The sequence below is a fragment of the Dipodomys ordii genome, unplaced genomic scaffold, assembly GCF_000151885.1.
Source record: "Dipodomys ordii isolate 6190 unplaced genomic scaffold, Dord_2.0 Scaffold99, whole genome shotgun sequence".
Classification (NCBI taxonomy): domain Eukaryota; kingdom Metazoa; phylum Chordata; class Mammalia; order Rodentia; family Heteromyidae; genus Dipodomys; species Dipodomys ordii.
Window position 1 is genome coordinate 2,505,618 of NW_012267315.1, and position 25,894 is coordinate 2,531,511.

Genomic DNA, 25,894 nt, shown 5'->3' on the forward strand with positions numbered 1-25,894 from the left:
TTTTTTCTTTTTGCTTATGTGGTGCTGAGGAATCGAACCCAGGGCCTCAGGCATGCAAGGCAAGCGCTCTACCACTGAGCCACCTTCCCAGCCCACAATTCTGGATTTTTTATTGGAGATAATAGTCTCATGGACTTTCCTTCCTAGGCTAGCTTTGAACCTGCATCTTTAGTTCTAAGCTTCCTGAGTTGCTAGGATTACAGGTGTGAGCCACCAGGGGCAAGGTTGGAGTTTTTAGTTTTATTTTTTTTGTTTTAGTTTTAATACAAACTTACTATATTTCCTTTTTTGTGTGTCAGTAGTGGGGCTTGAACTCTGGGCCTGGGCCCTGTCCATAGCTCTTTCACTCAAGGCTAGTGCTCTACCACTTTGAGCCACAGGCCCACCTCCAATTTTCTGGTGGTTAATTGGAGATGAGAGTCTCACAGACTTTTTGGCCCAATCCACAGATCTCAGCCTCCTTAGTAGCTAGGATTTCAAGCATGAGCCACCAGTGCCCAGCCATATTTCTTTTGTGCATCACACCTTTGGTCTTGTGTCCAAAATATTGCCGTTCCTCAAGGACACTAAAAGTTTTCCTCTATTTTTCTCCCACTAGTTTTATTTTCTGTTCACATTTAGATGTATGATCCATTTTGTCTTTATTTTTCTGAAGAATGTAATATCTGAGTTTAGACTCATGTGTGTTTTTGTGTTTGTTTTTTTTAATATATGGATGTTTAGTTATGCCAGCACCCTTTGTGAAAGAGACTATCTGCTCTCTTGTATTTCCTTTGCTTTTTTTGTCATGGATCAATAGACTATTTTTATATCGTTTCTCTTTCTGGGTTCTCTCTTCTGTTCCATTGATCTGTTTGTCTATATTTTTGTCAGTACCATAGGGTCTTGATTAATGTAGCTTCAAGTCTGGTAGAATCAGTTCTTTAAGTTTTTCTTATTTAACATTGGGTTTATATTCTGGATCTTTTGCATCTCCAAATAGACTTTAGGATCAGTTTGTTGGTATTCTGAAATAATTTGCTTGAGGGTTTTTTGTTGTTGTTGTTGTTTTTGGTCACAGGACCTGAACTGTGGGCGTGGGCTAACATATTGACAATATTGACCCTTTTTTTAATGATACAGATGATCCTATCTTTTTTGTTATTGGTGGTGGTAGTCATGGAGCCTGAACTCTGGGCCTAGTCTCTGTCCCTCAGCTCTTCAGCTCAAGGCTAGCACTCTACCACTTGAGCCATAGTGCCACTTCTGGCTTTTTCTGTTTATGTAATACTGAGGAATTGAACCCAGGGCCTCATGCGCAAGGCAAGCACTCTACACTGAGCACCTTCCCAGCCCCCTATCTTTTTTAAATACATGTTTTGTTAAATGTATGCCTAAGTATTTCATTTGGGTGATACTATTATGTTCATTGCCAATATATATGAAAATGTTTGGCTTTTCTAGGTTAACTTTGTATCCTGTAACTTTGTTACACTCAGTTCCAGTAGGTTTCTTTGTTGCTGATTTTTTGGATTTTCACATCATTTGTGAACCAAAAAAAATTATTTCTTCCTTACCAATGTGTATACCTTTAATTTATTGTCTTATTACACAACAATGTAAGGAATCATACTTGCATTGTAATTGATCCAAGCGGGAGAGGTTTAAATTTTTCACTAATATGGTGCTAGCAAATGGGTTATGGTAGTACATACCTGTAATTTTAGCACTCAGGAAGCTGAGGTGTAGAGGGTAATTGTGAGTTTGAGGTCTAGGCTTTCTGTACTATATAGTAAGACCCTATCTTAGAGATAGAGAGAAAGGGCGAAAGAAATTAAAATTAAAGAAATTGGAGGAAGGAATGAAGGAATATAATGTGTGTTATAGATTTCTTGTACATAATATTAAATTCAGGAAATTCCCCTTTATTCCTAGTGTATTGAAGAGTTTTATCAAGAATGGATGTGAGCCAGGTGCTGGTGGCTCACGCCTGTAATCCTAGCTACTTAGGAGGCTGAGATCTGAGGGTCGCGGTTCAAAGCCAGCCCAGGCAGGAGAGACCGTGAGCCTCCTATCTCCAATAAACCACCAGAAAACCGGAAGTGGCGCTGTAGCTCAAGTAGTAGAGTGCTTGCCTTGAGCTGAAGAGCTGAGGGACAGTGCCCAGGCCCAGAGTTCAAGCCCCATGACTGACAAAAAAAAAAAAAAGAATGGATGTGGCTGGATTGCATAATTTCTAAATATTACTAGTCATATATCTGAGATAAATTTCACTTGATCATAGTATATTCCTTTTGTACATTGTAAGATCTGATTTGCTAAGATTGTATAGAGGGTTTTATATCTCTATTCATGAGAGATAATGATCTTTAAGTCTTATTTTTTTAAAAAATAATTTCATTGTCTGATTTATGTGTTAGAGTAATGCTTACTTCATAAGATGAGTTAAGAAGTGGTCCATTGACTTTTGTCTTCTGGGAGAAATAGTAAAGAGTAGTCATAGTTTCTTCCTGAATGCTTGATGGAATTCAGCAGTAAGCTTATTTACACTTCATACCTTCTATTTTGTATGGTTGGCAATTATTGACTGATTCGTTTAATAGGAATAGGGCTGTTTAGATTGTCTGCTGCTGTGTGATTTTGGCAGATTGTGTCTTTCAGGGAATTGCCTCACTTCATCGAGATGATCACATTGTAAGCAGAGTTGTTCATGGTATTTGTTTAATGTCCACATGCTCCATAGTGAAATCTTATTTATTGCTGATAATAATTTCTGTCTTCTTTTTTTCTCTTAGCATGACTTGAGGATTATCAATTGTATTGGTCTTTTCAAAGAAACAACTTTTGGTTTCATTGACTTTTTTTCCTCTGTTGAATTTCTCTTTTCAATCCCATTAATTTCTGCTCCAATTTTATTACATTTCTTTTGCTTTGAATTTAACCTGCTCTTTCTAGATCCTTGATGATTTTTCTTTTACCAGTGTATTATTTAGTAGTTTGTTGATTTCCCAAGTATTTTTGGATTTTTTCGAGCTGTTTCTGTTACTGATTTATAGTTTAATCTTACTGTGATCTGAAAACAGACATTGAGATTTGTGTCCTTTTAAATTTCATAAGGTGTGTTCTGTTATTGAATGATTGTCTGGAGTTGGCAGTTACACCCAGTTGATTGATGGTATTGGGTTTAAACCTGCCTTTTAAATCTAGAAGGCAGGTTTTTATTATTTTTTATTTTTATTGTCAAAGTGATGTACAGAGGGGTTACAGATACATAAGTAAGGTAATAAGTACATTTCTGGTCAAATTTATTATCCCTTCCCTCATTTTCTCCTACTTTCCCTCCTCTCCCAATCCTTCCCCCTCCCCCCATTGTTCATTTCTGATAGGAGCGTTTTGAAGTTTCTGACTATATTAGTGGATTCTCCCGTTTCTTCTTGAAGACCTATCAGTTTCTGCCTCACTTATTTTGAACTTCTGTAAATAAGGTTTGTAGTGGTGTGATGGTGAGGTGTGGGGAGGGAGCGAAGCATCTCCTGTGCTTAGGTCTGGGGTCTTCCTGATTGCTGTGATCTTCATGTATACTTTAGTGGCTCAGCCACCGCTCAGGTCAGATGGACAGAATAAATAGAGCTACCACAGAAGCTCATTTTCTTTCCCTCATATCATTTAGGCTCTGATAAAACCTTGTCCAGGGCAGCCTCTGGCAAAATAGTTTCTTCTGAGGGTAGATCTTGTTGTGAAGAATGGAGTACTCTGATCTGCTTAAAAATAGGTCTTCAGACAAGAATATGGTTGAGACTCCTATCTCCAGTTAACCACCAGAAGCTGGAAGTGGAGCTTTGACTCAAGTGGTAAATTGCTAGCCGTTAGGTTTTTAAAGAGGCTGCCGAGTAAGAACACCACCACGCTCGTGGTATTCAGGTAAAGGGTAGGTTTATTCATTGTTCCACCTGGCACCAGCCCAGGTTGGCACTCCACGAGGCTTGTTGGAAAGAGAGCGTCTGATCTCCACCCCTTCCATGCCTTATCTAGGGTAGAGGCTGGGGGAGGTGTGGCCAGGTAAAGGGAGGTGGGATCAGGTGGGAGAAAGGTATGGCCACATCGAATCCAGATGTGACCTCAGCAGATGAGACCTCTTCCAGGTGTGCCAGTTACCTAGGTAATGCAGGTACTGGGTGGAAACTTGGCTGGAGCAGACCTTACACTAGCCTTGAGCATAAAAGCTCTGGGTCAGCAACTAGGCTTCAAGCCCCAGAATGGGCACAAAAAACAAAACACTGATGAGCTGGTAGAGCTCGTAGAGGGAAAACCCACAAAAGCCTGCTTCCCCTTGACTGTCCTTCAGACCAATCCAAACTGAGCCCCTAGAATTCATCGCTCACATAGGATTTTCAGCTCCTAGATATCTGCTCTGGTGAATTCTGGCTCTGTATTTGCATGTCTCTCTCCTGAGACCTCATTCTCTCTCTCTCTCTCTCTTTTTTTTGTCGGTCATGGTGCTTGAACTCTGGGCCTGGGTGCTGTCCCTCAGCTCTTCAGCTCAAGGCGAGCCCTCTACCTCTTGAGCCACAGTGCCACTTCCGGTTTTCTAGTGGTTTATTGGAGATCAGAGTTTCATGGACTTTTCTGCCCAGGCTGGCTTTGAACAAATGATCCTCAGATCTCAGCCTCCTGAGTAGCTAGGTGATTACAGGCGTGAGCCACTGGTGCCAGCTTCATTCTCTTGACAGATACAAGAGTTGTTTATTTTTTTATTTTTTTCAGTTCACAAGAAAAACTTTGTCAGAATGAAGTGACAATTCCTAGTTCCATACATGCTAGACAAGAACCGTGAAGTACTCTTGAGTGACATCTTGAATCTTTATTTTGCATGACTGAATCAGATTAAAAGAATCTCAACTTTTTTTAGCCTTTAATTTACTTGGAAGGACAAAGTATTTAACCAAATTCTATATTTTCTTAAATATTTTGAGGAACACCCTGAAATTGATTTGTTGGTCAGGTTGCCTTTTTTCAAGACAGTGGGCTGACATCATATACCTTAAACAAGATTTCATAACATCTCCTAAGTACATCTCTTTCCTTTCCCTGTAGTTTCCTCTAGCTGTCACCACCACATTGTCTGGGGACATCTGTGTCATCAGTGTAAGAGGAATGGACACACACATATGCACACACACACACACACACTATACTATAATATACTACACTGTGTTGGGTTTTAGCCTTTGATTTGCTAGATACCAGAGAGGCAAAGGGCCTACGGGCAGTGGCTGTTATTCAATCTGATACTTTGCCTTTTTATCTCTGAGCCATGGAAACTGGCAGAATGTTGACCTGCACCTCCCTACCTGTCCTGCTGGTTACCTTCTTCCTTGTCAGACCTTTGATCTTCAGCAAACATTGTCCCTGGCTAGCCAGGTAGCTCCCACCAAGCAATTTAAACAGGGGATCTACCTATGTTGTGATCTACTCTTTTAGGAGGCAGTAAGAAATATAAATTATAGAGATTATCCTTAAATAATTTGTTAAAGAAGTCTCCTGTCAAGCAATGTCTGTAAACCTACCATTGCGGAGAAGGAAATCCATAGTAGCTTGTTGAGTGCCCTGGTAAGTGTCTTGCCTCATATGTACCCTTCTCCAGTGAGGGTGAGGGTAGGGATGAGATCCAAAGCCACGGTCACTTGGCATTAAGGACCATTTTGGCTTGCCTCAGATTAGGCCTCTTTTGGCTTTCTCCAGGTAGGATGTTGGGGTACATATCTGGTGTAGCCTTGGGCAGGTTACTCAAGTCCTTGGGAGTTTCCTCATGGGTGAAAATGAGACTAATATTTGCCTAGACCACAGATAAAGTCCTTTCCTCCCAATGATCAGCTTTATTAATGATTACATACTTTTGTTTACTTGGTCTTTTGTAACTGATTTTTTTCTAATTTTTACTTTATTATTTTAAATACAGATTCATGGCCCAGTGAATCCCTTTTCCCAGCTTCCCTCAATGATAACATCTCACACAACCAGAGTGCAAAATCAGCCTGACATTGGTGTCACTGACATCAATGCAGTCTCTAGAACTAATCCAGATTTATCTTGTAAGCGCACTGTGTATGTGTGTGTCACATGCTGTGCTGTCACTTGTACAAGTTTGTGAAGGTACAGACTATAATGTCACCACCACAGCTGCTATAAATACTCGTGTAAAAATTGCTGCTGGAAGTGAGGTCCTCATTTCTATGGACTGAGTGCCAAAGAGTACAGTTCCTGAGACCCATGGAAGTTCATTATATTGTATTTTTACAGTTTCTTTTTATTTCATGATCATTTGCACTGGTTATCTGTCTGTGGTACTAAAAAGACAAGTAATCTTTAAAACAACATGGGCTGGGAAGGTGGCTAAGTGGTAGAGTGCTTGCCTTGCATGCATGAAGCCCTGGGTTCGATTCCTCAGCACCACATAAACAGAAAAACCCAGAAGTGGTGCTGTGACTCAAGTGGTAGAGGGCTAGCCTTTAGCTGAAGAACTGAGGGACAGTGCCCAGGCCCAGAGTTCAGGCCTCACGACCAACAAAATAAATAAGTAAATAAATAACAACAAAAAATAACCCCACAACCCACAATATATGACAGTATAGGCTGTGGTAGAACATTTGATCTTATACTTGACTGTGTGAAATTTGCTTCTGTGATTAGATCAGTGTCTGTACAGGAAAGTGGTGCATTCCCTTAGCTGTATGGGCAGTACTCATTCCTACCAATAATTGGGAATGGTCATTTTTCCCAGCAAGAAGTGATTATGTAAACAGTGATGCTATCAGAGATTTCTGATAATAATAAAAGCATTGTCATAAGAGATAAGAAGAAATGGGTACTGGTGGCTCATACCTGTAATCCTAGTTACCCAGGAGGCTAAAATCTGAGGATCATGGTTTAAAGACAACATAGGTAGGAAAGTCTGTGAAACTCTTATATCTAATTAACCACCAAAAAGCTATAAATGATGCTGAACTAGCCTTGAGTACAAAAACTCAGGAAGTGCCCAGGCTCTCCGTTCAATCTCTAGAATAGGAGGAAGGGAAGTGGGAGGGGGAGGAGAAAGGGAAGGAAGAAGAGGAGAGGAAGAGGAGGTTTTTTGTCTTCTAAACTTTGCTTATATTCACTTTAATTTTCTTCTTGCCTTTAAGTTGATAAGAAATAGATGATTTCTAACTTCTATATTTCTAACTTCTATATCTTATACATATATATATATATATATATGTGATGATTTCTAACATATATTTCTAAATATAAAGAAGTAAGGGCTGGATCTGTGGCTCATCTGTGTAAAATAGCACTTGCTAAGCATTCTTGAGGCCGTAGTGTTTCTGTCCTCAGTGCCACAGAAAAATATTATTTTAAATATACTAAAAAGCTATTTATTTCAGCCCATGGAGAAAACATCACCATGAAATCCACAGGAAAGAAAATACTAATTCTGTTCCACAAATAAAAGAGAAACTTTAGGTAAAATAATATGTCCAAGTAAAAAACTACCAATGTCCTGCTATCTTTCACTTAGTGACCTGTATCCAGCTTAGTTACTGGGGCTTGAACTTGGGACTTGGGCGCTGTCCCTGAGCTCTTTTGCTTTGAGGATAGTGCTCTATCACTCTGAGCCAAAGTACCACTTCTGATTTTCTGAGGGTTAGTTGGAGATAAGAATCTCATAGCCTTCCCTGCCCCAGGCTGGCTTTAAACTATGATCCTAGCCAGGCGTTGGTGGCTCACATCTGTAATCCTAGCTCTCAGGAGGCTAAGGGCTGAGGATCACGGTTCAAAGTCAGCCCAGGCAGGAAAGCCCATGAGACTCTTATCTCCAATAAGTCACTAGAAAACTGGAAGTGGCACTCACCTTGAGCTGAAGAGCTGAGGGACAGCGCCCAGGCCCAGAGTTTAAGCTCTACAACCGACAAACCTTTCTCCTTAAATTTCAGCCTCCTGAGTAACTAGGCTTACAGGTGTGAGCCAGTGGCTCACTAAGCCCAGCCAGCTTAGTTATTGTGAGATTCATCTGAGAATATGTCATTGGGTTCATTAATCCACCCAATGAGCATTGAGGTGTTTTCAATTTGGGGACACTGAATGAAGATGCCATGAACATTTTCAAGCAAGTGTCTTGTGTGGGCATTTACTTTCCTTTCTCATAGGCATAAAATCTCAAACCTTACCACCTTTAGTAAGGCAAAGAATGAGCAATTAGGGGACACAGGTAACACTAGATAGCCTAACAGAGGACCCAAGCAGAAGTGTCAGGCATTTGTGGCAATGTATTTGACTACAGGCTATTGCCTTTTCTTTAAATCTCTCAGTAGCACAAGAATTTGAACTCTGGGCTTTGCACTTCTTAGGCAGGTCTCTTAACCTTGCACCATACCTCCAGTCCTGATTTTTCTGATTATTTTAAAGGTACTGTCTCACTCCCTTCCTGGATGTGTGCTTCCAGTTGTAGCTAGGATAATGGATATATGCCACCAAGTCTAGCTCTTCAATGAGAAGGGGGGGGGTCTCCTGAATTTCCCCCACCCTGTGGCCTTGAACCACAATCCTTTAGTTTCAGCCTTCTAAGCAGGATTACCAGCAAAACCATTGGTGCACCTGGCTGGCTATTTCCTTTCTATGAGTTTTCCATTTCTTTTTGAATGACATCCTGATTCCTTCCTTTCCTCTCCTGACCTCTCCCATTATACCCTGAAGAAGATGTAGAGGATTTGGTACTGGGACTCCCATGTGCATTCCACATGCATTATTTTAATCTTTCTAGGACCCTCAGAGGAGCCATGGCTATTAGCATTGTTGTTGCTGCTGCTGTTAACTGCAGTGCTGGCAATTGAACTAATTGAACTTAGAGCATGCTAGGCAAGTAGTCTGCCACTGAGCCTGAGACACCATTATTATCCCCACCAAACATCAACAGAAACAATACTCAGAGAGGTTAAGGGACTTGCCTAAGATTGCATGCTAGTAAGGGATGAGTTGGATATTTTCAACTACAATATTGCTAGCTTTCCCTCATTGTAGTGGTGGGTTGATTATATGTGGAATATAAGATGCTATTTTAAACTGTTCTCCCTTATCTAGCTAGTTCTTGTATTCCTAACTTAGTGTGTCAGTCCGTGGCCCTTCTCTGGTAACCCAGAGTCAGGTCACTCTGGACCATGTACCCAAGCATAGGTGCTTCTCACATAGCCTGCCACCTCTGCATCTGCTGCTCTGGTTTTCTATCACCTACAGAATTGTGGGTGCTCAGCAGTGACTGTTGCATGGACTTTGTGAACGAGTGAATAATGAATTACATGATCAGATGTATTTGTCATAAGCCTTGTGAAGGTATTTATAGCAACCTTATTGACTGATCAACAACATTGGTGTTATTGAAAGTTATTTATATCTAGTAAATCTCCCGAGTCTAACTTTTGGTGAGGGCAGAATTAGGATTTGAACACAGGGCCTTGCATACTTTCTAGGTAGGCATTCTACCACTCATTTGAGACGTGCTCACTTCTAACTGTACAATTTAATGAGTCTTGACAAATATATACAGTCATATAACCACAGCCACAACCAAGATTATTCCCATCATTCTAAAATTCTAAAACTCCTCCTCTACCTTAGTCCCTAGTTATCACTGTTCTGATTTTCTTTCCTTTTCAAATCCTTCCCCTCATTTTTTCACCCCTTTCTTCCTCCCCCCTTTTTTTTTTTTACCACATGCATTTTGGTGCTGATACTGGGGCTTAAACTCAGGACCATGGTGCAGTTACTTTATCCCCTCAAGGATGGCACTCCATTGAGCCACACCTTCACTTCCAGCTTTTTACTGGTTAATTGGAGATTAAGAGTCTCACAGACTTTTCTGTCCAGGCTTGGTTTTAACCATAATCCCTAGATCCTAGCCTCCTGAGTAGCTAGAATTACAGGCATGAGCCATTGACACCCAGCATGGTTCTGATTTTTCTGCTCCTGGAGGTTTTTTTGTTTGTTTGTTTGTTTGTTTTTACCTCTTCTAGATTTTAGATTTTTAGATCAGTTTACATGTTCTATCTATTTATCTATCTATCTATTTATTTTCATTCATTTATTTTTCCTGATCCTGGGACTTAAACTGGGGGCCTGGGTACTATTCCTGAGTGAGTCTCTTTCAGCTGAAGACTAAGTACTCTACCACTTGAGTCACAGCACCACTTCCCGCTTTTTCTGTCTAGTTTATTGGAGATGAGAGTCTTATAGACTTGGCTGCACCAGGCTGGCTTTGAACTGTGATCCTGAGTAGATTATAGGCATGAGCCAGTGGTACCTGGCTAGTGTATAATCTTTTGAGTTTATTTAATGCTTTGAAAGGCATCTCTATTGTTACATGTTTCAGCAGTTCATTGTATGTTTTAAAAACCATTTTAAATTTTTTTAAAATATTCCAGAAATAATTAGCACCATTAAAATTTAGATGGGATGGTGAGAACAACAATTCTCCAAGTGTGACTCTGCACTTATAAGGTTCCCAAGACCCCTCACAGGGTCTGCATGATCAAAAATGATTCCATAACACTGAGATATAATTTGCCCTTTTCACTCTTGAAGTATACAGGGAGTTTTCCAGATGCTCTATATCATGTGTCACAACAGATTGAATGCAGAGGTTAATAGGAGGATCCATCTGTCTTCTATTGAGCTGTAGGTGTATTATCAGTACTATATGAATGTACAATATGAATTAATGAACGTGTGGGGTGGGGTGGGTGGGTACTGGCATGGTGTCCAAGGCCTTGTGTATGCTAGGCAACGATTCTACCACTGAGCTACATCCCCCAGCCTCCTATAAACATTTTGAAATGCCTTAGTTTCCATTGCTTGTATAATAGATAGTAATAAATATAAGCCATGCAAACAGATGTTCTTGAGGTTCCTCAATTTTTAGTGTAAATCAGAAGTGAGAGTCCCTGGGTTTGAGAACCTGTTTGAGGATTTGTTGGTAGTGTTGAAAGATCAGAAGAGGATCTTGAGATCTTGGAAGTAATGGCCTGGCCTAAAAGTCCTGGAGAAAGATCCTACCGGATAGGTCCAAGGGGCCGAACAGAAATGCCAAAACAGGTATTGACAGACACAGTCTTGCCCTCAGCCCTCTGTAGTTTCCTAAGGACCTGGTTGGACAGGTTCTTGGCTGCACATGCTTCCTACGTGCAGCTAATGAGTAACTAACCACAGAGCTGGTTATCAGAAGGGTGACTGAAAGACCCAGAGAAGCCTCTGTTCAATGAGATGAAGTGGCAGCGGGGGTTCGATGTCAGGTGGGGTGTTTTCTTTTTTTTCAGGGGAGGGGGGAGGGCAATGGGCAGAGAGGAGTATGAATTCAGGGCCTTGCGCTTGCTAGGCAGACCCTCTGTCATTTGAATCAGTCTGATTTTGCTTTAGTTATTTTTTAGTGTTAGATGTCTTGACCGGATAAAGCATTCTACACATGTCCAAGAGGGCAGGAAAAGTTCAATGGCAGAAAGACTGGCAGGCTGACTATCAGGACAGAGAGCAGCAGCTGCCATTAAACGGGGGAGGGTAGCTATAGGGAGCTGGTGGTGGAGAGTTTTACTAGGGGTGGGGGGTACTCTGCAGTCTGTCTTGTATGAGATGTGGAGTTTGTGAGGTACATGTGAACAGGGGATTTTGTTGTGGCAAGGCTAAGATTTATGATTGTACTTGTCTCTGTCCCCCAATAAGAGAAGGCCTGAGTCAGCTAATTTTTGTGAAATGCCTGTGTCACCAGATTTCAGGCAAAAACCATGCTTTACAGCAGGGCCTAAGATAGTGGAGTGGCTCCTAAGGTGGAGGAGGTTAGGCTAACAGATTGGGTCCCGCTCCTACCTATAGCTTTCCCTTGTCTATAACCTCTCTCATAGCTGAGATTATAGGTATGTGCCATTCTCACATGGCTAAGTGGAGTGCTTTTAGAGGGTCCATTATTTCTGTTAGATTCTTAATCTAAGAGTGAATATAAGACATCAACAGGATTATTTCTTTGGCTTTCAAAGATAGATAGATAGATAGATAGATAGGAAAACAACTTCTCCAGTTTATCTAATTAGCTCAAAAGACTGTCTCAAACTTTTTGTTTTTGGGAGCTTAGCAAAGGTTTATTTAGTAATTCAGGACAAAGTAGGAAGAAATAAAAAAGGAAGAGAACAGAGTACTTCCCCATACTTGGCTAGACATAGAACAAGAAGCTCCTCAATTGTTAAAAGCAGGAAGTAGGAAACTGCTTTTATAACTGGCAATATGCCTGTAGGAAAAGATGCTTGGGGTCCTTGTTTAGACACTGCCAATGCTGTTAGTAAACTATGGGAAAATTGTACCAACTACCTTTTGACTTTTATTTGTTTCTCTCACAGGCGAAAGGGACTGTGGTTCCGGCTGAGGAAGATACTTCTCTGTGTTTTGGGGTTCTACATTGCCATTCCATTTCTTGTCAAACTATGTCCTGGGATACAGGCCAAACTGATTTTCTTGAATTTTGGTAAGTGCTGTTAATTTTTCTTTAATTTTACTTAGGATTTACTCTTATGATGATGTCTGAGTTTAGCAAGTGTCTTATTATTTTGAGATTAACATGACACATAGTAAAATGTACAAACCTTAAATATATTTATGTACATCATTAAACATAAGTATGTACAGCATTACTCAGCAAGTTCCCTGTGCCCCTTCCTAGGTGAGGAACGGCATTGCCCTACAGTGCTTCATTCTTGTCTCTGATGACGGTACTGCATTGGGGTGTGGGAGGTCTTTTTTGAGCTAAGGTGAATAAAAATGTTGACAATGTAAAAAGTTGTCCAAAGCTGACATATTGGAGTTGATGTAACTTTTGCAGTCTAGAAAGTTGATGAAATATTCTTGGAAAAACATGGCCACTGGGAAAATATCAAATCTTAAAAAAAAAAAAGTTAGGACTTAAAAAAAAAGAATTTCTTCTTTTTTGGGGGGTGAGGGAGGGTCTGGTCATGGGGCCTGAACTCTGGGCCTGGACGCTGCCCATCAGCTCTTCAGCTCAAGGCTAGTGCTCTACCACATGAACTATAGCACCACTTCCAGCTTTTTTCTTTTTGCTTATGTAGTGCTGAGGAATGGAACCCAGGGCCTCATGCATGCAAGGCAAGCCCTCTACCACTGAGCCACCTTCCCAGCCCCAAGAATCTCTTCTTAAAACAACAACAACACAAAAACAACCTGATGTGCTTTGATTTCTGTGGAATTTTGGGCTGGACTTGTATTTCTAGGCTCCTTGAGTTAACTTGGGATGCTGTCAGGTTTTTGTTTTTGTTTTTTTAATGTACTTTTGGAGAAATGGGATACTGGATAAGGGCTTCCACATATGCTTACTGGAAACAGTACCTTAAGAGCATCATTTGACACCCAACATGGGGTGGATGGAAGGGATTGGAGCCTGCATAGGATGTTGCAATGCCACAGTGCTGAATGGAAGGCAGGCTCTGTGCGAGCTCCATGTAGGCTTTTTGGTCACATGGGTTTATACAGTTTGATTGGCATGTGTTTGGGAGCTTAAGGCTCAGAAACTGAGCTTGATGCTGTGGAGGCAGTAGGTGAACTCCAGAGGAGTGAATGGATCTCAGGGAGCAGAGGGGAAGGGCTGGTTTGTGTTACTGTGGCTGGATGATGCAAAGCCAGGGGTGGGGCCAAGCATGTCAGGATTTAAGTCCAGCCTCTGTAGTGACTGAGTTCCAGGCTCTGTAGGGTCAGGGTTAATAGCTTAACAAGTTTTCCAATGTTCAGTCTATAGTAGACTTAGTCACAGAAACCTGGAAGATACTGGCTAACAGGGAATAGGAATAGTAAGGTGAATGTTTAGTGTCTTGTGAATATAAACCAGAGGTTTTTATTTAGGTATGTAAAAATAATTGTAAAATATAGGGGCAACATTTAAGAAAAATTTGATTTTTCTCTCAATGAACCTGTGAGAATTTATGGTATCTGAGTTTTGTCATTAGTAAGAAGCACAAGCTTAAAAAAGAAACTAGTGGGGCTGGGAAGGTGGCTCAGTGCATACATGAGACCCTGGGTTCTATTCCTATTCTACCACATAAGCAGAAAAAGCCCGAAGTGGCTCAAGTGGTAGAGCAATAGCCTGGAGCTGAAGAGCTGAGAGACAGCACCCAGGTCTAGAGTTCAGGTCCACAACCAACAAAAAAAGAAAGGAAGGAAGGAAGGAAGAGAAACTACTAAAATCAAGAGGAATCCCTTCCCCCCAAACTTTAATGTCTCTGAAATGTATCCTGTATGGTATAGGAGGTTTTAGGGTTATATGTAATCACAAAGCCACAAGGGCTACAGACTTACAATTTACCCTCACAATCCTAATCTTATCCCCAACCCCCTTCCCCATCTTGGGGAAGAGTCTTTGCTGTTCAGGTGTCTGAGCTTAATTGATGGCAGGGCCAAATATGATGTGATGTCCTCAGGAACTTGGCAGCTGTGGATTTCCAAGTAAAGACCTGAATTGATTTTCTTCAGGTCAGTTATTTGGGCTACCTTAGGCTACAATTTTGTTGTGACATGGTAGACTGCCAGCACATAGAACTTTCCCTACCAGCCCCTGTAGCACAGAATAGGAGCTGTATACATCCACAGACCCCAGGGAGATATCTGTCCTCAAGGCTTTCCTTCCTGTATGTATTCCATGGGAGCTGTCGCTCTCCCCATCCCCCAGTGCTGGGCTTGAATCCAGGGCCTCACGTGTGTTAGACAACTGCTATCTGAGCTCCATCCCCAGCCCTATGGCAATTGAGTATGTGCGTGTTTTCATGGTCTCTCTGTGTCAGTATTTTTAAAAACTTTTAGATATCAAGTTTCTGGCTTCTTCTGAAAAGTTACTGAAAAAAATCTACCTACCACCCACAGGCAGGTTTTTTTTTTTTGGGTGTGGGGGTCCTGGGGCTTGACTCTAGAAATAAGAATTAGGCATTCTTTGCAGCCCCACTCCTGTGAGCACTGACCTGCTCCACACTCCAGGCATTCTCTTACTAGGGACTTCTCTTGCAAGGAAGGACCCTGCCTACCTTCTAGGAAGCTGGGTCTGGGTTTAAGATCCTCAGTGTGCATAGTTCTGTCCACTCTCCAGGGAGGAAGGCTGTTGCTCTGAAAAGGCTCAGTTTGTGGTTTTCTAGTCATAATGTGATCAAAGTTTAAAGTTCCTACCTGTGTCTTCTATGTTGCAGGTGAACAAGGGCATTACCCTTAGGAGTTTAATGTTACCAGATGAAATTGTAACATTGTAGCTGTCCAGTTTGAAACTAAAGGAAATATAACAATCTTTTAGGCTCTAGACCATGGTTAGCATAGTCTTAAATCCACACCAAATCTGTCTGGAACCAAATTTATCAATTAGATAAATAAGCTTTAGAAGCTTATTATAGTTTAAGATATTAGACTGCTTTAGTACACACACACACACACACACTATCAATTAGATAAATAAGCTTTAGAAGCTTATTATAGTTTAAGATATTAGACTGCTTTAGTACACACACACACACACACACACACACACACACACACACACTTCTAACTAGCAGAAGTAACAAAATGAAAGTCATTCCAATAAACTCTTGTCGACCCTGTAGTTTTTGGTGTCTGTTCTTATAAACATACATGCTTTTCAGTACTTGGTGTTCCCACATCTGGTTCCATCCCAACTCTCTTGGAATCTAGTGTGTTCCCAGCTGTCACTCCCTTCTCTGATGTAGGCAAAAGGAAAGTCTTGGTTCAGAGGCAGAGGTTATGGAGAACCTTTTAATGGAAATAGATTAGATCTATAATTGCCAGATTAGATCTGTAATCACAGCCTTCTTCCTTACCCTGAACAGTCTACATTAAGCCTGATAGCTTTCTTGTCTTTCCACTTCAGTGGAAGTCCCTATTGCTGCATCAAGTAATTGGAATTTGATCAAATCCAGATCACAACAAATGTCCATTACAATTCAGGGCTTCAGTCGTTGACCTTGGGAAATATTTCCAGTACAGCTAAAATATTGAAGACAGAGTAACGTGCTTATCATTCATGTATTTACTTGTTCTATTCTGTGTACCTTGTATAAAAGATATATTAAATAGGTAGATTTCATTAGGTAGCCGACAAAGAGAACACCAAGCACTATTCAGGCAGGAAAAGTTTGTTTACCCAACTGCTGCCCCCTTCATGTGTGGTGGAGAGACACGTTGGAAAAGGGCCGACCCACCCCTGGGCCAGGACTTATCTAGGCCTGGGATGGGAAGAGGTGTGGTCATACTAGATCAGGATATGACCTCACCAGGATGTGATCCAGGAGGGGTGGTGACTGCTTCTAGGTATACCAGTTACCTAGGTAACACAGATACTGGATGGAAACAGCCAAGAGGTAGGGAGGTATCAGCACCGGGCCTGCATGGCCTGGGGGCGGACCTTACACCTTGTACATGCAGGATCTTTTCTAAATTGTGCCTGTTAGTATTTGTGGTTGCTGATGTGTGGGGACGTGGTCTGAAGGTAGGTTTTAAGCAACTGGAAAAGCCAGAGGCCAGCAGCTAGATGGGCCTTGCTGGCCTACAACCAAGATCTTGCAGGTTGGGTTCCCAGGCTATGCAGACAAAACCTCTTTGAGGTAAACCTGTGCGTGATGGCAGTGGGAGCTGGACCATGCCTATAGTGAACTATATAGAAGCATCGCCCAGAGGCCCATTCCCCAGGCACTATCTTCCTGCTCCAGTCTCAGTGAAGCAGGGGTCCAGGCAGAGGCCTAGACGGGCAGCTCCAGATAGCATCCCAGAGTCATGGGGAGGGAGGGGGGAGTCACAAAGGATTGATGGTTGTCTTGTACTCAACTTGATACTGGCTAAAAGGGGTGAGCTGCACTTTTGGTCTAGGCAGATCCTATGACCCTACTCAGGCCAGCGAAACTCACGCACACCTTGTCCTTGTTCCCTTGTTTTGTGTCATTTCTTCTTATCTGGAAGTGCTGGCCAGGTGGTTCCTATAGCCACAGTACCTGGGGCTAGATGGCCCTGACACTGACCAGCCTGCTGTCTCTAGGTCGTCACACTAGTCAGAGTGCTGCTGAGTAAGGGAGGTTGTTGTGTAGGGGTGGTGTTTGCTGGACTACAGAGTGTTCCATGTACTTCCTTTCTGATGGTTGACTCAATCAGAATTAAAACAGAACCAAAAGAGCAGCTTCCTAGAATGAGGCTGTCCTAGAGTAGAATAGGGCTTCTGGGCTCCTAAATTACTTGGAAGCAGAAGCTCTGAGGATTAGCTGCTAATCCTAAATCACTTGGCAGTTACCAGAGTATCCTCTCAGAGCCGCAGGACACTTTGTATTACATCACTAGACTCTTCCAGACATAGAACTGAGCTGTGAGTGAAGCTGAGCCCTAAAGTCAAGTATCTCCCACTCAGTGACTTGGTTCTCACTTTAGCAAGGATGAAGGCAGCTCTAGTTGCAGAGGTGGGCTGCAGAAATGAGTACTGGTCCAGTGTTGATGATGAGCACCAGGTCTGCATATTTGGTGTTTTCAGCTTTCAGGTTCCAAAAGTATACAGTAAAGTCATAGAATGGAGGCATGTGAGTGGGCCTCTATAAGCTGAGGTAGCCCATGAAATGGACCCAGGCCTGTAGGGTACCACTGTTTAAGCTTAGGAAAGCCTAAATAAACCCTCTAGCTCCTAGGCCTGCAGATATCTGATGAATGAGATGGGGTGAAAAGGTCTGAAATTCTTCTGCTCTGCTGCTGCAACCTTTGGATCAAGTTCTTTTCAGCCTTCATGGAGACTTGCTGATTGCCCTTGGAGCTTGTCTCCTATCCTGTTCTCTCGGAACCACTGGATTAGCATAAACACCTACAATTCTGCAGCTTCTACCTCTGTCTCATAGGTACCTGGAGTCCTTCAGGCGAGATGATTACCATTCCTTAGTCCATCCTTGTAAGCAATAAAGTTTCACTTCTTTCTTTGCTTGAGGAACAGTCTGTCTACTTTTTGGTCAGGGCTGGCTCCTTTCCACTTGGGAGCTGAAGCCCATTAAAGCCCACGCACTTGGCTCAATCTTTCTATTATTTCCATGCCAAAAGTCCTATCTCATGACACCATTGTCAGGATACAATCTAAACGCCTTTGTATGACTGTGTCCATTTTCCTAACAAATTATTCTCTCACAGTCCTAGAATGTAGAAGATCAAGCTGTCAGCAGGCCATGCTCTCTGATAAGTCTTTCCTGTGTTCTCGCATCATTTAGTGGTAGCCAGTAGTCTGTGTTACTCATTGGCTTGTGCATGCATGACTTTCTTCTCACAGACCTTTTCATGAGGCCCTCCACATTTTTATAAAGTCACTGTTAGCCCAAAGAGCATAGCTTACTATGCTCCTTCCCCTCTCTACAGCTTAGCATGTTCCCCCTTTACCTCTGGGGCAGCTACCGCCATAGAAGGCAACAAGAGCCCCTTAGAGTGACTCTCAGGTCTAGGCAGCTGCAGGGTCTTGGGCAGCAGCCATAAATCCTAGTCCACCATGATGAAGCCCCTGGCCCACACCAGGGTCTCTGCCTCCTAGCCCCTTCTAGCCTCTCCTAAACCTAGGTTATATAGGTCACCTCAGACAATAGCCTGCGCTTCTCACTTCTCCCCTGTGAGAAGGGGTCATGCTGGCCCCTTTCCCAGCAATAAACCTTTCTTCATTCTTTGTACCTGGATGTCTGCATGGTTTTCTGGCAAAGTCCAAATAATCTCTAGCAGTCATTAACCATATTTGATTAGGGACTATTCTGATGAACTCATTTAAGCTTGCTTCCTTTTATTTAAATCTGATTTCCAAGTAAGGTTATATTCAAAGATGCTGGGGCAAGAATTTCAACATGTCTTTCCAGGAGGACATGACTCAGCCTATAACAAGGAAACTATAGGAAAGCGTAAAGATGTAGATCAAAAAGTTGGCCATACAAACAGCAGTCCAGTGGGGAGAGGATTCATTTTCCCACATAGGGTAAAACAAATGCTCAGAGGAATATCTGGGAAGAAGCGTGTACACTCTGGGTTCTTGCAAGTCAGGTGGTTCACTTATTCAGCAAATGTTCCCCAAGTTCCAGTGGCATTTGACGAAGTGAGAAGTAGACATGCAGGATGCCATGTGAGAAGTAGACATGCAGGATGCCATGTGATCTATGAGAATTGTCATGAAACCCCTTCTTCACCAAAAAAACAAACCTTTGTGGGCAGCTGTTGTGGCTTCCTTTTAGAAAACAGGATCAGCTAGAAGTCAGGACCATCCTACTCTTTTTTACTGTTCCTTTTGGGTGGGAGCCACCATTTTGTAAGCCGAATAATTAAATCCTCTTTTTTTTTTTTTAAGCATCTTGCATTTGTTTGTTTTTTTTTTGGTCAGTAATGGGGCTTGAACTCAGGGCCTGGGAGTTGTTCCTGAGCTCTTTTGCTACCACTTTACCACTTTGAGCCACAGTCCCACTTCTGGTTTTCTGGTGGTTAATTAGAGATAAGAGTCTCAGACTTTCCTGCCCAAGCTGGCTTTGAACCATGATCCTCAGATCTCAGCATCCTGAGTAGCTAGGATTACAGGCGTGAATCACCAGCACCCAGCTGTGTGTGTGTGTGTGTGTGTGTGTGTGTGTGTGTGTGTGTGTGTGTGTTTGTATAAGGTTTTCATTTTTTAATAAATTTGCCATCAAAAGTTGTGTTTACCACAAGCAGTGGTAAAGTAGAAAGTTAAGTGCTCCCCACATCTGACATGTGTGTTTTTATATTTTTCCTGAGCTAAACATGGGTATAGTTGTTGGTTTCACAGTGGTTACTTTACAATTGATTCCCTCTTTGCCATGGATGCTCCTCAGAGATAACAATCCCATGAATTTTGGGCATCAGATTACCCAGCTTTTGCCCTCACTGCAGATGACTTGGACCATAGGATTCCTTTTGCATTGTTGTCATGTTAGGGAGTCTGGACAAGGTTTGGATTAATCCATTTCACTGGTCCCATGCCTCATCTTCCACTGTTCTTTCTGGGAAGTGACAACACTAAAAACTTTGAAACTCCTCTACCTTCTTTACCTCCTACATTCAGCAGGGCTTGATTCTTGTGGCTACAGAAGACTGAGAACATCTTGTACATAATTCCCTTTCCTATCACCCCTGCCACCCATCCTGGCCCTAGCCTTCAGCTATTGTGTAGCTGAGTTCTTTCACAAGATTGTCTGCCCCATGTCTCTGCCTCCCTTATGGCCAGTTTAGCCTTATTGCTTTCAGTGACTTTTTTCCTTCTCTGCCTTGCATTTTCTCATACCTTGAACAACTTTTGTGGTTGTGAAGATTACTCTCAGTGTTATAGTGCTCTTTCAGCCTCACAGTCTTGTCTGCAGCCTCCGTCTGGCAGGATTTTACAGAAAATGTACTTGATGCTTTTTGAGCACTTCACATCTGCTGTGGGGGTAGGAAGGGGTACCTGTCAACATGTATCTATGGGTGTGCAAGTATACATGTGATTATGCAGCTATTTTTCTATTCATGTATATGTGAGTCTACCCCAACTAACTGATTCCATCTCTTCGTTCCCTACAGTGAGGGTTCCCTATTTTATTGACCTGAAAAAACCACAGGATCAAGGTTTAAATCACACCTGCAATTACTACCTCCAGCCAGAGGAAGACGTAACGATTGGAGTCTGGTGAGTACATGTGAGGAGGCTGCAGAGCTGGGTGCTGGCTCCTCTGGATCTGGGAAGGACCCTGCTTAGCCCGGCCTATGTCCTTGACACTGAACTTTGAAGTGTTGCTTGCTCATTTTTATCTTCACTCATTCTTATGGCAAAGGGAAGATCTCAGCTAAATTTGATCCTAATGGTGCATGATGAACTGGTGCCAAACTCTGTTCTGAGGTTTTTGAAACAGCAAAAGTCTTTGTAACCAGATTGTTTTTAGAGTCTTATTTCCCAGGTAAATAAAAAACAAGCTAGAAACAAAAAATGCAAGCAGAGAGTTGTAAATACACATTTAAATGTTCCTTTTTTTTCACCAATAGCGCTTCTTAGGAGCCGGTGATCGGCATTTGCTGTCTCCTAAACATATAATATATATAATATTATATATATTTAATATATATATATATATATATATTTGATGTAAATTTAAGTTGGGTTTAAGTCCCATGACATCTCTGTCTCTCCTTGGAATACATTTTCATGCTTTTTTTTTTGCATAGGTAATAAGTATTTTACTGAACAGCTGGCCCCAAAACTGCCTCGCTATGGCATTTCTTTTTTTCTCCTAGAAGCAGCACTGAATCACTGTTCCTTTATCTGGCTGCGTTTATTTTTCAGTAGTCATGAAGTCTCTTTCCGCAGTCTCAGAAAACCACTGTGTGTGTGAGAAGCTTGTAAATGGAATGCTGTGAGTAGATTCCAAGGGTGTATAAGAGGACATTCAGACAAATTCTAATGATGGTTCCTGGTAAAGAACATAAAACGAGAAAGGAGATTTTTATTCTTAGTAGTTGATGTAGGGAGTGGAGTCTTTTGTTATGTTTTGATTCAATCTAGCAGTTGCTGATCCATGCATGTGGGACTCTAGCTTGGCCTATTTTATCCAGGGCTATTTAGTGGGGAAATGGGTCGGTTCTCCATCTGGGAATATGTGTCTGTCCTATTGCAGGAGGGGTGCAAGTGTGGTGGTACTTAGGCCAAAAGCACTAAAGCAACTTCCTAAGTTGTCAGTTACCCCAAATTGTTGTTTTACTGACAATGCTAAGTGTCTAGGGAGTGACAGCCACACTGTGTCAGGTGCTACCCTGATTTGTACCCCTGTGCCATCTAGTTGGGCCATGGGAAGCAGCAAGCTTCACTCACGGCCACCTTCACCATCTTGCCAGATACTCCTACCAGCTTCTTAAAGGAAGACTGCAAAGGACTGCGTGCAGCCAGAGGGCCTTTCTCATTAGCAGCTAAGTCTCAGCCTTCCCCTCAGCCAGTGAGCTGAAGGAGAGACCCAGGCATGAGGATCTTCCTAATGCCTGAGGGTGGGGGGACTTCTGGGCCTCTGACAGAAGCCCCAAGAGGTAGGCTGGTTTTTGGAAGCCCCTTAGCAACTAACATTTTAAAAATAGACTTCCCTCTTTCTCTGTCTCCCTTCCCTCTCTTCTTTATGTCCCTCTCTCCTTTCCTCTTTTCCTTCCTTGCTTTAAACTCTTGGACCAAAACAAAGTAATCCTGCCACCACAGCCTCTTGAGTATCTGGAACTGTAAAAGCTCCTGGGATATAGGCATGCACCACTGCAGCCATCAAAACCAGACCCTCTATCCTATAGCTTTATGATTGTATGGGAATGATCATTGTAGTGGCCACAACACCCAAAATGCGATCCTTATGAATGTATTAGGTGCATTAGAAATGAAACGCTGGATGTTAAGATATGAGAAAACAAGGAATTGGCTATTGAATTTTGTAAGATCCATGTCACTGGTATCTAGAATGAATTTGAGTAAGAATTACAGAAGAAACATAATAATTCAGACCTTCTCTAGTGATTAACAGTACACCACAGGGCTTGTCTAGGGACAGGACAATTTGCCACTCTTCTCTTCCTTCCTCCTGTTGGTAGCTGGCTCTGCTGAGCTCTGTGACTAGAGCTCCCTCCACAATGCAGCTCATAATTTCCATTGTATATATAAAGGGACATCTGACTGTGTCATTCCCTCTTCTGTTTCCAGGCATACCATTCCTGCTGTCTGGTGGAAGAATGCCCAAGGGAAGGACCAGATGTGGTATGAGGATGCTTTGGCTTCCAGCCACCCCATCATTTTGTACCTGCACGGGAATGCAGGTACCAGGTGAGCTCACACAGGCCATGCATCCTCCCTGCAGCATCTGGCTCTTTTGTCTGGAAGAGTGTACTAGCCCAGACTACTTGGAGCAAACCGGTAGTGCCATACAATCAAGCTTACCCACTGAGGGAGAACATCCCAAGAACAAGGGAAAAGGCAGAGTTCTAACTGCACTGGGAGAGGGTAGAAGGAAGGTAAAGCTTACATAAGGCAACCCTGTGTACAGAAGTCCAGCAAGTCTGATCTGCAGAGTGTTCCTGGCCTTGCTGCCTTGGGGAACCCAGAGTTGGACATCTGTGGGAAGCTGTGTTCAGACACCATACCTGAAGCTGCCAGGGTCGAGATGGAGGAAGCTGCCATTCCGTAGCCAGAGGGCAGATTCCTTCTTCCTGCTGTGTTGTCACTGGGTGTTGGGGTTATGGTGCATCATCATGAGGCCCATCCATTCTTTTCTTTTGAACCAGTGTGTGCTGGTGTGTGGTTAGGGAGCAGTGTTTCCCAGTGAGGACGCTGTGGTCACTCAGAGGAGGGGTGGTGATGATTCTCGATGGTGGTCTCAGTGCACCCTCATGCTCCTGTCTACTTGCTGCTGGTTTCCCAAGTCTGTCACCCTGGGGCAATTAGCAGGCAGGCCCACCTTGCCTGTGAGATAGTTCCAGGATGCCAACTGGGGCACCATGGGAAGAGGCAATACACTTCTCCTCCTACTCCTCCCCCTCCTCCTCCTCTTCCCCCTCCTCCTCCCTCTCCTCCTCCTCCTCCCCCTTCTTCCTCTTTTCCCCCTCCTCCCTCTCCTCCCTCTCCTTTCTCCTCCCTCCTCCCCTCCTCCCTCTCCTCCCCCTTCCTTCTCTTCTTCCTCTCTCTCGTCCCCTTCCTCCTCCCCCTTTCTCCTCCTCCCCCTTCCTCCGCCTCTTCCTCCTCCTCCGCCTCTTCCTCCTCTTCCTTCCCCTTCTTCCTTCTTCCTCCTCCCCCTTTCTCCTCCTCTTCCTCCTCCTCCTCCTTCCTCCTTCCTCCTCCTCCTCCTCTTCCTCCTCCTCCTTCTCCTTCTTCTTCTTTCTTCTTCTTTTTTGTGTTGGTTGTGGGCTTAAACTCTGGGCCTGGGTGCTGTCCACTGGCACCCAGCAAGGCAATATACTTCTGGAAAAGAGGCAGTAAGCGTAGAAAAACAGTAAGAGAAGAAGCTAAAGGTGAAAAGGGTGACCTCCTTGGCCAGTGGAGAGACCTCCATGGAGTGTGCATGGGCATGTCTGTCTGCTCAGGCTGCCCACTGTGGGAGAGCTCTCTGCTCACAGCCATGATATGAGCAACCACAGAATGTCCTAACAAGCTGTGAATGAAACACACACTGTGGCTGGTTATTTCCTGTGACTTTATCCGGTGACTTCATGAGAAGCAGCTGGGTTTAATGGCTCCTTCAGGTTGGCCTGAGCTGGAATTGCTTTCTCCAAAGACATCCATTCTGTGATGTTCCTTCTATACCACAGACTGTTGTTCAGAGGGCTTCTAAAGAATGGGGGATGAGGAGGGAGATGCATTTTTTTGAGCAAAGCATTTTTTTGAAAACCCCAGAGTCACTGTGTCCTGTGACTGTTTCTTTAGGTCTCCTGTAAAGAGCCAGAAGGGGCTCGCAGGGAGGCAGAGGCCCCTCAGTGTCAGGCTAAGGTGTCTGTGGAGGCAGAAACAGCGATGTAAACAATGCACAGACCTTTCTGGAAGGAAAGCAGGCCTGAGTCAGTGTCTGTACAGCAGAGCCATACAGAGAGCATGGCAGAAAGAGCTCAGAAGCACAGCCTGTGCTGTCTGCCAAGAGGAGCTCTTGGCACTTGGCTACTGAGTTACGCATGCGCTGTGTAGTTTGTTCTTTGTGCAAGAGCAAGTCACTACAGACAGCTCTTGTAACATCCTTCTATAAATGAGAAAACTGTGCAGCTGGCTGTGAATAGGCTTAGATCTGCCAGTCACATGTGAAGACAAAGCCTGCCAATAAGTTCAGGTTTAAAAGGAAGAAAGTGGTAGCTTTCAAAGCCTTGCCATCCCCTCTTATACCCAGTGACTACTGTGGGTTTCAGATCTCACCTGAATTCTGTCTACTTTTACCCAAACCCTTCTTTTGGGGGAATTCACCCAATTGCTGAAACCCTTTTCTAATCAGAGTGCCTAGAATGGATCCCAGGCAGGCACTGGCTCCATCAGTCTGCAAGATCTCAGCACCCAAGTATCCTGAAGGTCAACCCCACTTTCACTTGATAGAAGTAGTTCTGGAATGGGCTGGGATATTGGCTCAGTGGTAGAGTGCTTGCCTTGCATGCATGAGCCCCTGGATTCGATTCCTCAGCACCACATAAGCAGAAAATAGCCGGAAGTGGCGCTGTGGCTTAAGTGGTAGGGAAGAGCTGAGGGACAGCGCCCAGGCCCAGAGTTCAGTTTCCACAACCCACAAAAAAAAAAAAAAGTAGTTCTGGAAAATTTAGAAAAGTTATCTTCCACAGATAACTTAAAACATATTGCAGCATTTCCTCCTGGCCTCGAAACTTACTCTTTTGTATTTTTGTTTTTACACAACATTGGGTTTTTTCCCCCTTCATCTCACACGCACTCTATACATGTAAAAAGTATGGCAAGGAGCTCCTTCTTCACACCCTGCACCACCTGCCCAGCTATAGGGTCTGTCCACAGCAACAGCTGGGCAACAGCTGAACAAAGGTAGGACCTAGTCAGGCCACAGAGACTTACAAACATGTGAAAATCTGAGTTGTATGCTAAGCATTCTTAACATCAGAAAAGTAGCAAGGTGCTTGTGCAAATTTCCCTTGGATGTAGCTTCCATCTACATAGCTGGGCCTTGAACCCTGGGGAGTTGGGAGGGCTTCAGGGCTGGAGCAGGAGGGCAAGCGTAGGACTACTTTGTTTCTTTGTTTGCAGGTATACATGTGCATTTCTCATTGAAAAATAGAAGTACACTTAATAATTAAATCTTTTTAGAGTGCTTAGCCTAGTACTTCTAGAGGCAAGCTTGTGGCCACTTAG

At 43.1% G+C, this 25,894-nt stretch overlaps 1 protein-coding gene across 1 annotated transcript in view; it reads left to right on the plus strand.

Moving 5' to 3' along the window:
- The window catches only part of Abhd12 (abhydrolase domain containing 12), an 83,739-nt gene that overhangs the window by 43,070 nt on the left and 14,775 nt on the right, over window positions 1–25,894 (plus strand). Inside the window, exons 2-4 of the mRNA XM_013027123.1 lie at window positions 12,393–12,517; window positions 20,611–20,716; window positions 22,754–22,873. Coding sequence (XP_012882577.1) covers window positions 12,393–12,517; window positions 20,611–20,716; window positions 22,754–22,873 — 351 coding nt within the window. The remainder of the gene's footprint in view (window positions 1–12,392; window positions 12,518–20,610; window positions 20,717–22,753; window positions 22,874–25,894) is intronic.